At 33.1% G+C, this 16,507-nt stretch overlaps 1 protein-coding gene across 2 annotated transcripts; it reads right to left on the minus strand.

Moving 5' to 3' along the window:
* Positions 1–1,150: 1,150 nt before the first annotated feature.
* LOC139513138 (kelch-like protein 24) lies at positions 1,151–15,333 on the minus strand. Of its 2 annotated transcripts, none has more exons than XM_071301369.1 (2): positions 5,862–5,967; positions 1,151–3,400 (listed from the first exon to the last, which is right to left on the minus strand). In XM_071301369.1, exons 1-2 carry the CDS (start codon positions 5,886–5,888, stop codon positions 1,649–1,651), a joined length of 1,779 nt encoding a protein of 592 aa, XP_071157470.1. In that variant the 5' UTR covers positions 5,889–5,967; the 3' UTR covers positions 1,151–1,648. The 2 variants fall into 2 exon arrangements, with proteins under 2 accessions (XP_071157470.1, XP_071157471.1); XM_071301370.1 differs by lacking the exon at positions 5,862–5,967 and adding an exon at positions 15,156–15,333 and having other exon boundaries at positions 1,526–3,400.
* Between the last annotated feature and the right edge of the window lie 1,174 nt (positions 15,334–16,507).

Raw genomic sequence — 16,507 nt, forward strand, 5'->3', positions numbered from 1 at the left:
CCCTTGCACAAATGTCACTAAATAATCCTCTGTGAAATGTAAATATAAGAAACAGGAAAAAAGATTAATTTTCTATTTATGTAGGTCATATTTAACGAAATATAAGGCTTAATAAACTTGTTGTCAGCAAATAAAAATAATTGATTTTTTCCCTCCTGTTTGAATCTCATAATTATGAAAATGCAAAAACTTTCGGTAAAAAAAATCGACTGGATCTATGTTTAGTGAGCAATAAACATTTCCAAATGAAAATTTGGTGGATGCTTTAGTCAATTAAGTAATCATTCGGAAATAAGGTGTAACACTAACACTCGAGAAGGACAAAAGTGAGCGGATCGGTCAAATACGACCTGAATGATGTCCTGTGTTTAGTGGTCCATAACAACATTTCCAATGATTTGGTGGAGGCTTACTCAAGTATCATTCGGATACCAGCTACATAACTTACGTGTTCACATATATGAGTCAAACATAGGTAAACCATATGTCATATTCTTAATAGATCACTCGGCGATCATGACAATACATTATTTAGAAGGCGGCAGGATATTCAACCCTTCTAAAACGCAATATTATATTATTATTATTGAAGCCTACTTACAGTTGTATCTCTGGTATATATTTAGTGTCCGAATCATTATGGTTTTTTTTATATTTGTAAGTTGTTGATTGACTGTTTCAGTCAGGTCATGATTTCTGGATTCAATTTATCTGTTTTTAAACGCAGTCGCTTTGGTACTTACTTGACATACTAAATTTCAACGATTTCATTTTAAAAAAAAACAGAGTTGAATATTTTGGAATAGCTGTTACGATTCTATAACCTCATCTTTGACTATCTCATCTCTGCTTCATTTTAATCGGATTTCATCTATTCCCTTGCTAGTGAACACAAAGCTCAAAGCTATGTTAAAATTCTGCTGTTGTCTGCTCTTTGGTCGGGTTGTTCTTTCTTTGACACATTCCCCATTTCTATTCTCAATTTAAGTGATGCCAACAAGCCAGACAAGGATGAGTGCATACCTATTTGAGTAATAAGTACCTCCTATTTTTTCAACCTAGATCCCTGAAACTTCACATTAGATCACAATAAAGTTTATTATACATGTAAATGTAAGTTGTCCACCAGTTATAATGAAATAGTTCCACGAATGTATCCCCATTTTATTAGAATTATAATGGTTAGTTTTATTTTTCAGCAAAACTGATATACCGGCAAAGTTAACACTATTTCTGCGTTATCAACTCATTTTGCGCTTTTCAGTTCAGATCCTTAAATTTTCAAAGAAAACGTTTGCAGCCCCGATTTAAGCTGTGCAAAATCCCATTAGGTATTAGTTGATATAAAAATACTCCTATTTTTCACATTTCTGAATTCATAGTTCCATTTACTAGGATTTAAATTTCATCAATTGGTAAAGAAATGTATCTGTGCAACCGGCCATTTGTATTTGTGTCTTTGATTCATTTTTAATTACTAGTAATATCCTCATTGTTTAAATATATTAGATGCCATAGGTCAAACTGATTGAAATAAATTTATAGATATATATGCATTGAACAGAATAATTTTTAAAAATTTGATTGTCAGCTACCAGAAAGTTACAATTTGAGAAGCAAAGCACATTTAACAATACAATAATTAAGATTACTTCTCAGTCATCACAAATTCTCTTGTGAAAAACTTTTTTTGCATAACAATTTTTAACCCCGCAAAATTAGCTCGTGGCGGAATAACAGTAGTTCTGTTTTGGTCAATGTGTTTAGTTGATAGGTCAACTGAAATAATGTTTTGGTGAATTGAATTCCCACTTTCTCCACCCAAAATCAAAACGTTTCCTTTATGATGAATAGCACAAAATCTTCTGCGTTGGAAATTTGGAATTGTAGTAACAATTCGGCAGCTTCCGTCTTCGGGTACACAAATCACACTTCCGTCGGTACATACGACATGCATATTTTTGTCGGACACTATTGCGCGTGAAAGCTTGCATGGTGATGGTAGATTAGCAACAATGCACCCTGATTGCAGTCGCGTATCAAAATATTGAATCGCTTTTGTTTCTTTGTCGTCGGATAAGATACCACCAAACACAAAGATCTTCTCTTTCGATACAGTAGAAGACATTGAACGGACAGCTTTCGGTAAATGTCCCGCCTTTTTCCACGTTCTTTGATTAATATCATATTCTTCGACACTCGATAGCGTTTTGGAAGATTCTTCCTTAATGTTATCATCATACCCCCCTAGGACATAAATTGAACCTCCGAGAGCTACCATCGAGTGGCGTCGTCTTCCTTGTACTGGTGAAGTGCATCGGTACCACTCGTTATTTTCGGAACGATATCGCAATAAACAATCTAATTTTTGTGAACCTCCCGATACAAAAATGTCATTTCCATATACACATGATGCGAATTCGCGGCCTAATGGAAACATAAGGGGTGTAAGGAAGAACCACTTTTGTTGAAGGAAACTGTATGCGAACACGTCTACAACTTTTTCCGACTGACTGTTGTAACCTCCTAAGACAATGAGAACTTCTTCCATTGTCAGATGATTTCGAAACGCAATTCTATCTGAATTGAATTCTGAACGTCTTGCTGGCAACATATGGTATGTTATTGCCTCTTTAACGATTTCCCGACATCTTGCGTTTTCTCTCACCAGTTCCATTGGCTCGACTTCATGTAACAGATATTCTGAACCCAGGAGTGGTAAACGAAGATATTCGAATAGTTGGATTATTTCATCCTTTCTCTTGGATACATCTGATTCGTACCATCTGAATACTGCATCACAAACGACCTCCTCATTTGTTACATTCAAGTTGTCGTCCGTTATTATTTTGATTAAATCATCTTTGTCCAGAAAGAGGAAATCCTCAGACCTGCAGATATCAGTGAAATTCATTAAAATCAGTGTCCAGGCCTTTGTACATAAAGAGGGACAATCGTAAGATTTTGCAAGTTTCCATGCACCTAAAGAGTTGTCTGAAATCAGATTATTTAGGAGAAATTGTTCACATTTCTCATGGAGTTGTCGCATTTGAAAAATGGCCGCTGCTTTCAATAGGTCTTCACAGTTATCAAATGTCACGACCTTTCTTCCTGTATATATAAAATCTAGGATATTTTCAAAAATACCAACACTACAGTCTTGAATATTCACTGTCCCGTTTTGACTTTCAATCATACCTGACGAAAACATTGCGTCAAAGTAAGGCGATATGGCTGCCAGAACAACTCTGTGACAATTAAATGTCCTGTCCCCGACTACTAGTTTGGTATCAGTGTGTCTGTCGTGTTTGTACATATCCTCTATAGAATTGTACAATTCCCTGGAAACTTCGTCTCGCCAGCAAGGTGTCTCAGTCATTTTATGTTTTAATCTAGTTTTCTGAAAAGAGAAAAAAAATCAAATCAGGCAACGTTAATATATTTTGTTTTCAATTCCCAAACTCAAGAAAACATTGTGCTTATCTTGGGTTGTGGCACATGTGGATATAAGAACAGCGGATGTGAAACTTGGTCGTATGGTACTTTAAAGATTGTAAAACTTTCGAGTGTATGATTTTTGTCAATGGTCATTCGTGCAATAAATCAAAATTCATGAACATGGTTGTTATTAGAACATAGACTCGATGGTGTTTTGTTGGTTTATTTCTAGAGTTTATTTAAAACCAGAAGCAATACGTACGGCTTTTAGGTTAAATGAGCCAAAAATAAAAGTTCAACATCCAGTGGCGGATCCAGAGGGGGGCGTAGATCCCCTTTTTGCTTGGACTTCTTTTTTTTTTTGTAAAATGATTAATCAGACTAGACGACGTGAACTTTGTCATTTCCTGTGTATTTATTTTATGTGACAATTCTTTACTTATAAAGATATTTTTAGTTGGTTATGCTAACTTATTCACTATGGTTGAGTTGACCAGTGCGTGGAAAAAACGTCATTCAGTCATTTTGAATTTTTTTGAAATTTAAATTACTGTCACAAATTTCTTAGGCTGAGCATGACAATCTTAACACCTTCAAAGCGACACAGGATTGAGCAAGAACGTATTGATTTCTATTTCAATAGTCCTCCAAACAGTGTAAAATGTATATTACTACACTCTCATGAAAAGAGTTCCTCAGCAATATTATTTACCTACGAAAACATGTTTAACTCGTAACGCCCAATAATAGGCATCCTATTTTAAAATAACAGCTGAATAATAATCCCCAGTCAGTATAAGTTTTAGATAGATTTAAAGTCTAAGGTACGAACCATTTGATGTGAGGAGGCAGTCTGAGATATTTGAGATCGCAATAAAATAATTGACTATGATTTTTGCATTAAACAAAAATTCTGGCCGTATCTGGATTGAAAACAATAATCTTGTCCATTTTATTGCTATTAGAAACGAATATCCAACAGAATTATTAAGCATTAAATGAACATGATGAATAAAAACGGGCGTATTTTTTTTTGGCCGGGATTTGCATGTCTGACCGGAATGTCTGTTTCGCCGAACTGATATATTGAATACTTTTTTCAAGACCAGACTGCAACCTGCCTGCTCGAAGTTGCCTTTATGTCTACATTTTTCGACCGTCATTCAAATATTCGTTGTCCGATGGTTTCAGACTCATTCGTAGCTTTTGGTTGATTTGGAATCCCTTACATCCCTTAATTTTGTTGGTTGAAACATATCAACCAAACATTTGGATAAATATTGCTTGTTTGACTTTTTTAGCTCCAGTCCGTCGTATTGTAAATTTCATCGAATAGCCCGACTTATATCTTGTTTACAACAAGAAATCTGTTAGGTTATGATAACTTAACTTACAACAAACCAGCGAGAGTTTTCCATATAAAAAAGAAGATGTGGTATGATTGCCAATGAGACAACTATCCACAAAAGACCAAAATGACACAGAAATTAACAACTATAGGTCACCGTACGGCCTTCAACAATGAGCAAAGCCATGTCTTTTTTTTTACTGGAAAGTCCCACATCAATTTTATCAGTAAATAGCTTTAAATCCGTACTATCATTTTATGATAGACAAATAATAGGGATAATAAAGCATCGAAAACGTTCATTCCTTACACTTTTCAGAAACTACAAAACATACATGCCCCACGCCAGGAATCGTTTTAAAAGTGCATATTACACTTATTTCATGTTATTTTAGCCCCAAAAAGGTCCCAAAAAATTCTAAAACTTCGCCCCCCCACCCTTTCCAAAATCCAGGATCCGCCCCTGACATCTATAATAAGTGCGCAATCACTGTGTTAAGTTTAAAAGCAAGGTGAAAGAAATAAAAATTAAAAATAAATCCACAAAATGAATGACATTTTTGCAATTTAGAAAACAATACTTTCAGATTCCGTTATTGGTACATTTCATTGTAATTGAGATATATAAAAGAAGATGTGGTATATGATTGCCAATAAGACAATTGTACAGTCCACAAGAGACCAACATGACACAGACATTAACAACTATAGGGGACCGTACGGCCTTCAACAATGAGCAAAGCCCATACCGCATGGTCAGCTATAAAAGGTCCCGATAAGACAATGTAAAACAATTCAAACGAGAAAACTAACGGCTACTTATTCATAAAATAAAAAATGAACGAAAAACAAATATGTAACACCTAAACAAACGACAACCACTGAATTACAATTTTGTTTTCTGTTGTTATACGTATCACTTGTTTGCAGAATAAATGATAAATTACTGAGAATATTGACCCATTTAAACAATGCTTCAAATTGTAGGACGTAAACATATTATAAAAAGAGTACAATAAAACAAATGACAAAAATCTCATGTTTATGTCACCAATTCATTAAATTTGTTACTTACGTGCAGCCGCATATACAATTTATCCATTTTAAATCGGAATAAAATGCTACTGTACTTATACACAGTTTCCTTTTAGAAATCGCAATATTAAAAGGACCGGTGTTTATATAAGTGCTATATATGGATCGATGATGACTAAACTTTTGTCTATATCGGACGAGAACAGACAAGAGTGAAAGTGGAAACCGATATAGCTAATTGTATGCGACATCTGTTAATTGGTAATTTATTAATTTTTCATGGTTGATGATCTATTGACAAAAAAAAAAATAGTTGCTTGACTAATCGGATCCCTTTCTTACGCCATTGTGGATTTGTCATGTACACACGAAAAGTCTTTACATTATGTAATATATGGTCCTCTTTTTAGTTGTTCAGTCAGTTACTAGTTCATGGTTGATCGCTCGGGACAACTTCACGATATTATTCAAACTATTTTTTATTATAAGATAAAGTTTGTAATTGTAAATGAGACAAATATCCATTAGACAAAAGTACAAGGATGTATAAAACTACGGGTCATCTCAGTCTTCAACAATGAGCAAAACGTTTGTCGTATAATAAGCTATAAAACACTACTCCGGCTAATCATTATACAGGTAGTAGGATCTAACTACCCTGGTACTTCACTGGCAAAATGTATTATATGCATGCGAAATAACAGTAGAGGTCTATGTGTTGTCCTTTCTGGTCATTACAAATAAAGCCAGAAATAGTAATAATATACAAATGATAGACTTTTACAAACATACCAGCAGTTGTAATCACAGGTTTCATTTTTATAACACTTATAAAATTTATTTGAAATTGTAGAATTAAATAGTTTCTTCATGACCGGATTAAAAGACAAGACATACCACTGATAATTGCCATCATTTTATATTTAGTACCGATTTATTTTTTATGTTTAAAACAGAAAACGCATGTATTTCTAAACTGAATACTTAACCGTTATTCCCTTTAATATGCATCTAAGACCATTTCTAGTTAACGATTAACACTTGACTTCCTAACGTCTCTTGGTTACCCTATATGCTGCAACATTAATATGACATAATTCAATTTCATTTCCGTTCCCTGGAAAGGAAAATTGATAAAAATCACAATATATCATTCGAGATGTTTTACTTTAATGGTGACACATCAAGAATTGTGTTGTTTACTTCAGAGACAATGAGAGCTTTTGGTTTTGTAATTAATAATTAATCTGTCTCCAGCAATAAACATTACGAGTTAATTGCTCTGCTGTTGGTTATAACAATATTTAACTTTATCTTTGGAAACAGTAATGTGCATTGATCGAGTGTGATGATTTTAAGTTCTCCCAGTGATCTTGTCACTATGTCAACAAATCACATTAAACAACCCGCTGGGTGTGGTACAGATGAGAATATGGGACGAGTCATGTTTGTGATCAATATAAACTCAGAATGAACATACGAAACAGGAAAGATACATATATATATATATGAATATATAACGATCTATAATGTATACAAATATTATTGATGTTAATCAATAATTAGTACAGAGGGTTAGAAAACATATAACATTATGTTGCTACAAATGACGCGTTAAACAAAGGCACATAAATAAAATAACACAGAGATATGGAACGCCATCACTGCCTTTTAAGAAGAAACTACTATGACATGATGCAAATGTTGCTTACATGATGTGAATTCTCCCTTACATGATGTGAATTCTTCATTACATGATGTGAATTGTTCTTTACATGATGTAAAATCTTCTTTACATGATGTGAATTCTTCATTACATGATGTGGTTTCCTCTTTACATGATGTGAAAACTTCATTACGTGATGTGGTTGTTTCATTACCTAATCTGAAAGTTTTATTACATGATGCGAAAATTTCTTTACGTTATGTTAAAAAATCTGTATGTCTTATTTCTATTACATTATGCCAAAATATATACATCGTAATGTCAAATTGGTATTACGAGGTAAGAAACTCATATGACGTTATGTGAACACTTCATTATGTCAAAACATCTTTATAAGAACACGGGACCTCTCGGACGTTATTATTATTATTCAGACTCCTTGGATTTTTTCCAAAGCTATAGGGTAAAATATTTTGCCCCATAACACCAATTTTTATTTCATAAAAATCTTCAATAGCTAATTTTGAGATCCAAGTAATACCAATGCAAATGCAAGGTAAAAGTCCCAAGTCAGCCTTTTCCCGCCATTTTTTTAAAACTGAAATATCTCAAAAAGGAGCTCCATGACCTATCAATATTTTTTAGCTTATTTTGTTCCTTAGCTGATGCTCCTTCGACTTATAGTATCAATTTTAATTTCTGTGGTTTATTTTTAATTTCAACTAAGTACATCCTTAAATGCATTTAAAGGGAGCTGAATATAAAACTTATGTAAGTTATGAGTGATGCTATACATTTAGAGCTTATATAAGCATGGCCGTGTCATATTTGAAATTTTCTTTTTAAGTATAAGTCTTTTTTTTTTTTATATATTTATATAAATTTAGGAACCTAATTCAAATGAATTTTATATGAAAATATTACTTTTTAGAGGCAATGTTGGCAAACCCCTTCCTAAAATTATTCGAAAATACTTCTCCTATATCGTGTATATCCACAAACTATACGGTACATGTACAATTGTCTCACTTACGTTACTTTGTTACATATCTCACTTATAAATTAACAAATCTATTAATTTATCTAAACTTAAAATAATAAATCCATAAAAAATGGCTAAGAAGTGATACACAAACTTAAAAAGTGTTGACAAGCATTCTGAAAGTATTGCATGGCAATACGTAGTCCCCTACCAGTAAAAATTCATTATTCTCAAACAGAAAATTTGAAATTGATGTGTAAATTGTAATGTTAAAAGTAGATACCAAATACCAAATCAATATAACGGTAGTTAGACAAGCATGATTAAAACATGTGCAGAACATTGTGTGAGTTTTCTAGGTCTAAGGATCACATGAATTTGCAAAATATCATCAAACCAAAACTAAATTTAAACTTAATCTGTAACTTGTAATGGTAAAAACTATAAACCAAATTTCAAATCTAAATCTGTAAGTTAATGACAAAACAAATAGTGGAAAATTTATTTCTTGCATTATTTTTCTAAGTTCGAGGACCATAACTTTGCAAACACAATTCGCACTTGATCTGTAACTTGTCATGGTTTCACTACTAATTTTTATGCCAAATTTTAAGTCAATATGTTTAAAAAAAAAAAAAAAAAATGGAAACCAATTATCTGAGAGAATTTTCTAAGTCCAAGGGCAATAACTCTGCCAAAAATCCTCAAACCGTAACAAAATTAGAACTTGATCTGTACTTGTCAAAGTTATATTATATACTAAATATCAAATCAATATCTTCAAGCATGGCCAACAACAGTGCCATATCTCTTGCACGTAAAAGACATCCTTGTAGATTTCGAAAACGAGTAGGCTAATGCCTCTACAAATCAGAACTCGCATTTGCAAAGTGGAAAGGGATTTAAATAAGTTGCAAAACGTGTTACCGAATACACTACAAATAAATATGTTTAAAACTAAAAAATGCGGAAAGCTAGTTTTCCGGACGGACATTCTGACAGACGGATAAAGTGCAAACCTAAAGTCCGCTTCAACTTCGTTGGTAAGGGACTCATAAACGTTTAGTATATAATACTGAGGTTCCCGTAAATATGAACCTTATAATAGTGTAATGAATGTGCCTAGTTAATTCCCCTTACTTTTGGATAGATTAATTATTTGTTGATTACAGCTAATTTCCTAATGCATGTAAAGCAAAACTTTGGTTGGATTGCTTGCTTTGTTCCTATGATTGTTTATACAAGCTTGGTAAATAAGATTGAAATCTTTAAACAATATATATAGGCGTAGTCGAAACTGTATATGTAATATTTGAATTTGATTGGGTGTTATCCTAATGATTGTACAAAATTTAAAAAAAAGCAAGGAAGCTAACTAAAGTCTTGCTCTACATGTTTTCGGAAATTAGCTGTAAATGTTTATTTTAAGTTTAATTTGATTTAAACTCCATCATGTCCATAGTGAGATAAAAGTAAGGATTGTTAATTTAACTGATTTAGTATTTAACTTTTGATGTTTCTGTAATGTTTAATGCATATTAGTTTATTCAATTTGTTTTCAGTACCTTTAATGTAAAAGTTATCCGGTTTAATGACAATATAAGGATTTTAATTGTTTTTCAATCGGAGTCGGCCTTGTACAGGTCTAAAAAAACTCGCCGGACTGTAGTATAAAAAAGAAGATGTGGTATCATTGCCAATGAGACAACTATCCACAAAAGACCAAAATGACACAAACATTAACAATTATAGGTCACTGTACGGCCTTCAACAATGAACAAAGCCCAGTAGTCCACTTGAGTTTCGAGTTAGTCACCACTTCGGTGCAGTTCGCTAGAGTTAGTCATCTCTTCTTGGTGCTATTTTACTACTTAAAACACAACGCGAAGCCAATTTACTTTACTAAGGACTAACTCTGGGAACACTTTATTTTTCATTTTACATTTGAAATTACTCTATTTTTGAACTTCATTTAAAAAAGTTTTTTAACTCTCTTTTGTCCGCAATTATTGTACATTTGTGACTAAACAGAGTCTCATTTATTTAATTGTCTGTTGTTCAGCTATAATCTGACATCAGGTGTCCAAATGGTCGAATAGGGACACAATACTGGCAACTACACGTCCCGGGAGGATGGTCTCATTTAACAATTTACATGACGTACAATTATAAGGTGACGATCACATCAGGTAATGCAGTTCTATCATCACGTACTGCAATATTCACATCATACACTAAAGTATTCGCATCATGTACAAGGGTTTTTATTTTAACAGCACATAAGGAAAGTTTCGCATCATGTAATGAAAAAAAACACATCACGTAAAGACGTTTTTACATCATGTAATGCAGTTTTCACATAATGTAATGAAGTTCTCACATCATGTAATGAAGTTTTCACATCATGTAATGTAATGAAGTTTTCACATCATGTAATGAAGAGTTTACATCATGTAATGAAGAATTCACATCATATAATGAAGAGTTCACATCACGTAAAGAAGAATTCACATCATGTAATGAAGAATTCACATCTTGTAATGAAGAATTCACATCATGTAATGAAGAATTCACATCATGTAATGAAGAGTTCACATCATGTAAAGAAGAATTCACATCATGTAATGAAGAGTTCACATCATGTAAAGAAGAGTTCACATCATGTAAAGAAGAATTCACATCATGTAATGAAGAATTCACATCATATAAAGGAGAATTCACATCATGTAAGCAACATTTGCATCATGTCATAGTAGTGTCTTCTTATAAGGCAGTGATGGCGTTCCATACAGAGATATACAAACACATGATGACTGATGTTTCCTCCCGAAGAACTGTGCAATATATTGCTAGAAAATATATCAAACACCTCATGAATGAAGTATCCTTTCAAAAATATGTTTGTATATATATAATACATTGCCAGAAATATACCAGTCACCTGTCGACAAAAGAACTTAAAGTACTATAAACCATTATTAATATATCAACACACGATGACTGATATGTTCCCTCTTAGAACTGAACAATATATCGCCAGAAAATATGCCAAACATTTGTCGATTGGTGTGTCCACTACTCAGAACAGTACAATATATTGAGAGAAAATATATCAAAAAGTAAAATCCCAAATATACTTAGCTCCGAGGAAAATTCCAAGTGGAAAGTCCCTAATCAAATGGCAAAGTCAAAACCTCAAACACATACAAACCTCAAACTGTACAATATAATGCTAGAAAATATCATAACAAACAACAGTCGACTATTATGTCCTCTAAAAAATCTGTATAATATATTGTCAGAAATAAACCAGTGACATGTCGACTAGTATGTCCTCTAAAAGAACTTTTAAAATATATTGTAGGAAATATACAAAACACAAACTTGACACCTTGACACCATTTGCGAGTATGGTCTCGAGGAAACGATGATAGTCCGTCGGAAGGGTCGATAAATTGCTGACCCGTGTTAAGAGAGCCATATCTCTTGCACGTTAAAGACACCCTTGTAGAATTCGAAAAAAGGCAGGCTAATGCCGCTACAAGGCAGCACTCGCACCCCAAAAGTGGAAAGGGATTAATATAAGTTGCAAAACTTGTTTCCCAATCCACTATGAATAAATATGTTTAAACTAAACACAAACTCATAAGTCGAAATAAACTGGCATTTCATGACCAAAAAAATCCAAATATAAACGGAAGACAAACAGTATCCTAAACAAGACGTAGAAAACAAAACACAGAACAAAATTTTCCCAACCACTCACCAAGGCGATCTCTCGTGTTCCGGAAGGATAAGTAGAACTTGCTCTAAATATGGTAGTCATGTCGAAATGTTAGTGAAAGGGGAGAGAACATCAAAACCTCACTCAGTGTAGTGTTAGGCCTTCAGTGATAAAAAACGAGTTCCAAGATAACATCTACAGAAAGTCGTGTCACCTTACAGAAAAACACATTATGTATAGCATTACTCAAATATTCAGTCTCATTGCAATTAGATTTTTGCAAGAAGAACACTTAGAATTTGATGATAGTTGATGAACAAGTAAAGATAACTTTTTTTGTGACAGCGGATAGGATTGTTGCGAATCGTTTGGTAGAAATTGACAAAAAAAGTTTCCAGTATATTATATATTAAATATTATTATAACAACTTTCTGATTTTGTATCAGCGAATATAAAGAGGCTCTAAAGAGCCTGGGTCGCTCACCTTGGTCTATGAGCATATTGAACAAAGGGCACAGATGGATTCATGACAAAATTGTGTTTTGGTATTGGTGATGTGTTTGTAGATCTTACTTTACTGAACATTCTTGCTGCTTACAATTATCTCAATCTATAATGAACTTGGCCCAGTAGATACAGTGGAAAATATTTTGTAAAAATTCACAAAATTTTGAAAGTTGTTAAAAATAGACTATAAAGGGCAATAACTCCTTAAGGGGTCAATTGATCAATTTGGTCATGTTGACGTATTTTTAGGTCTTACATTGCTGTATACAGTTTATCTCTATCTATAATAATATTCAAAATAATTACCAAAAGCTGCAAAACAAGTTTCTCAAAATTGCCATTTCAGAGACAGCAACCTAACAACGGGTTGTCCGATTCATCTGAAAATTTCCTGGCAGATAGATCTTTACCTAATGATCAATTTTATCCTGTCAGATTTGCTCTAAATGCTTTGTTTTCAGAGATATGGGCCAAAAACTGCATTTTACCCTATGTACTATATTTAGCAATGTCGGCCATCTTGGTTCGCGGGCGGGGTCATCGAATACACTTTAAAATAAGATACCCTAATGATGATTGTGGACAAGATTGGTGAAATTTGTCTTAGTAGTTTCAGAGAAGAAGATTTTTGTAAATAGTTATCACAGGTACCAGGATTATAATTTAGTACGCCAGATGCGCGTTTTGTCTTCATAAGACTCATCAGTGACGCTCATATCAAAATATTTATAAAGCCAAATTAGTACAAAGTTGAAGAGCACAGACGATAGAAAATTCCAAAGATTTACAAAAATTCCAAAAAGTTGTGCCAAATAAGGCTAAGGTAATCTATGCCTGGGATAAGAAAATCCTTAGTTGTTCGAAAACCAGGATTACAATTTAGTACGTCAGACGCGCGTTTTGTCTTCATAAGACTAATCATTCTAATGCAACAAATTTGTAACATTCATTTTGATTGGATAACGTCACATATTTACATTGTCAATTGATGCTATGGGACGTACGCGCAAGCGGCTGCGCAGACGTCATATGGCAAACTTTAAATACATTTTTTAACGTTGTTTTCAGTCAGTTTCATTAGAATGGAGATAACAATATTGTCTAACGCGTCGCCAGTACACTTAATTTGCGACCATCAAATCCTCAATTGATGCCGTCGGAGCTTAAAATACAATACAGTTATCTCCTAATTCTAATGCAACAAATTTGTAACGTTCATTTTGATTGGATAACGTCACATATTTACACGCGTTTCATCTACATAAGACTCATCAGTGACGCTCATATCAAAATATCTACAAAGTCAAACTAGTACAAAGTTGAAGAGCATTGAGGATACAAAATTCCAAAGATTTACAAAAATTTACAAAAATTTACAAAAATTTACCAAAAAAATGTTAAAAATTGACTAAAGGGCAATAAATCCTTAAGGGGTCAGCTGACCATTTTGGTCATGTTGACTTATTTGTAGACCTTACTTTGCTGAACATTATTGCTGCAAACAGTTTATCTCTATCTATAATAATATTCAAGATAATAACCAAAAACGGCAAAGTTTTCTACAAATTCAGGGGCAGCAACATAACAACGGGTTGTCCGATTTGTCTGAAAATTTCAGGGCAGATAGATTTGACCTAATGAAATGCAAGATTTGCTCTAAATGCTTTGGTTACAGAGATATAAGACAAAATCTACAGTTTACCCCTATGTTCTATTTTGAGCCATGGCGGCCATCTTGGTTGGTTGGCCGGGTCACCGGACACATTTTTAAAACTAGATACCTCAATAATGAGTGTGGCCAAGTTTGGATAAATATGTCCCAGTAGTTTCAGAGAAGAAGATTTTTGTAAAAGTTAACGACGACGGACGACGGACGCCAAGTGATGATAAAAGCCAGGCCAGGTGAGATAAAAACATTTGTCGAAGCCGTTTATAGCTGACTATATGGTATTGGCATTTCTCATTGTCGACGACCGTATGGCAGGTAACCATAGGAATGCACTTCATTTAAGAACTCTGTTGGCTAGTTGTCTCAGGGGCAATCCTTTCACATATATCTTATTTCATACTAGAATAAGAAACAACTACGTTCAGATTTCATTTCAAATACACATACATGTACATGTATGGCTCATTCAAGATATAATAAAATGTGTCTTGAGTAATCAACAGAAAGCTCCAAACCAAACCACACAATAATTTCGATTAAATTAAAAATGTAATTTATCGATCAAGACACAGAGATCAATTTATCAAAATCTAATACACTGAATCGTTTGGGGTAAACAACCATCACAAATCAGAAAACACTTCATAATCTGATCTGTTGCTGTTTATATTCCAAATTAGAGTATTGATTGAGCTGAAAAAAGTATATATTTATAGTGTACTGTAACCAAAGGAGAAAGTGGTCAAAGTCTTCTACAGGAAATTAAAATATAAAAATATACAAACCTGATATTAAGAATCCATTCCAAATCCAATAGTATTGCTGTACCGGAAGTAGCTGAGTTTGTTATTTGCTTGCCAAAACGTGTTAAAGTTAATGTGATATTAAAGCCGTCTTTTGATGTAGTGTTGTATTTAATTATGTTTAGTGAGATGGTATATATACAACATTTTTAATCGATTTGGAATTGCCTTTATTTTTAAAATCATATTATCTTGAAATCGACATTTGCAGGTAATTTCTAAGTGGAATATCGATCTGACCGTTACCTGTGTAATATTGTCAAAGTCTAGCATGAATAATTCATTTGGGACAGTTTATATAATTCATCACAATTCCAATATTTGACATCTGCCTAGTAAATAACTCGACCTTTATCGGACAATACGTATATCAGTTATATATGTTGTTTTAAAACACATATTTGAAATAGTATTTTTTCTATATTGACAAAGTTGCTGTCAGTGATAGAATGATCTAGAATGGGTTTTCCCAAACATCGCATTTGTCATGTCATAAACAACATATCAAATAATTATAAGTGTTTTGGAGTTTTGGAGTGTGTTTTTGTTTTACTTTTATGAATTGCATTTGACTAAGAAGATCTGACTGGAATATAACACTGTCTATTACTACAGTTTATGAACTAAAACCATATAGAATCGTCTGACGGTCTGCTTCAATATTATAGACCATTATACGACAATTGGCGCAAACACATTATGGAATCTTGTTGATAAATAATGAGAATTGTATAAGTTTTGTTTTATGTATTGTCCATTTTGTCATTATGATTTTGTGGTTTCAAATTTAAAATCCAAACCTTAACTTCATATAGAAACAGTTTATTTCTGGATTTGTGTCAGCTATTTTCTTCCTATTAATGCTCTAGATTTAAAGCTAACCGAATTGACATTTTAGCAGTAACCTTTTCATCTGCTGTTGCATATCATAATTTTTAAGCGAATATTATAGAACAATTCAGATAAATCTGTACTGAGTATTCAGCTAAGATTATGAAAACTTTACATATATAAGCGGTAACAGGCATGTTATAGACTAGCTAGCTCTACGTACACCAGCAATGCCCACGCCACACTAGTCGAACAGGACAAAAAACAACTACGAAATATAAGTTCTCCAGCAAGGAAATGATAGTAATGCCATCGTATTGTTCAGGAGAATTTTTGTTAAAGTTTATGTTAAATAGACTCAATGTAGATAACTGATTGGACAGTCAAGCTTCAAACATTTTAAATGCTCTGACAAAAGCAAAATGATTTTCACGAAACTTCAAAGGTTTTAATTCCTTCGCAATAAATGTTTGTAAGCCCATAACCTGGGATAAAACTTTAAA

The sequence above is a fragment of the Mytilus edulis genome, chromosome 2 (genome assembly GCF_963676685.1).
Source record: "Mytilus edulis chromosome 2, xbMytEdul2.2, whole genome shotgun sequence".
Classification (NCBI taxonomy): domain Eukaryota; kingdom Metazoa; phylum Mollusca; class Bivalvia; order Mytilida; family Mytilidae; genus Mytilus; species Mytilus edulis.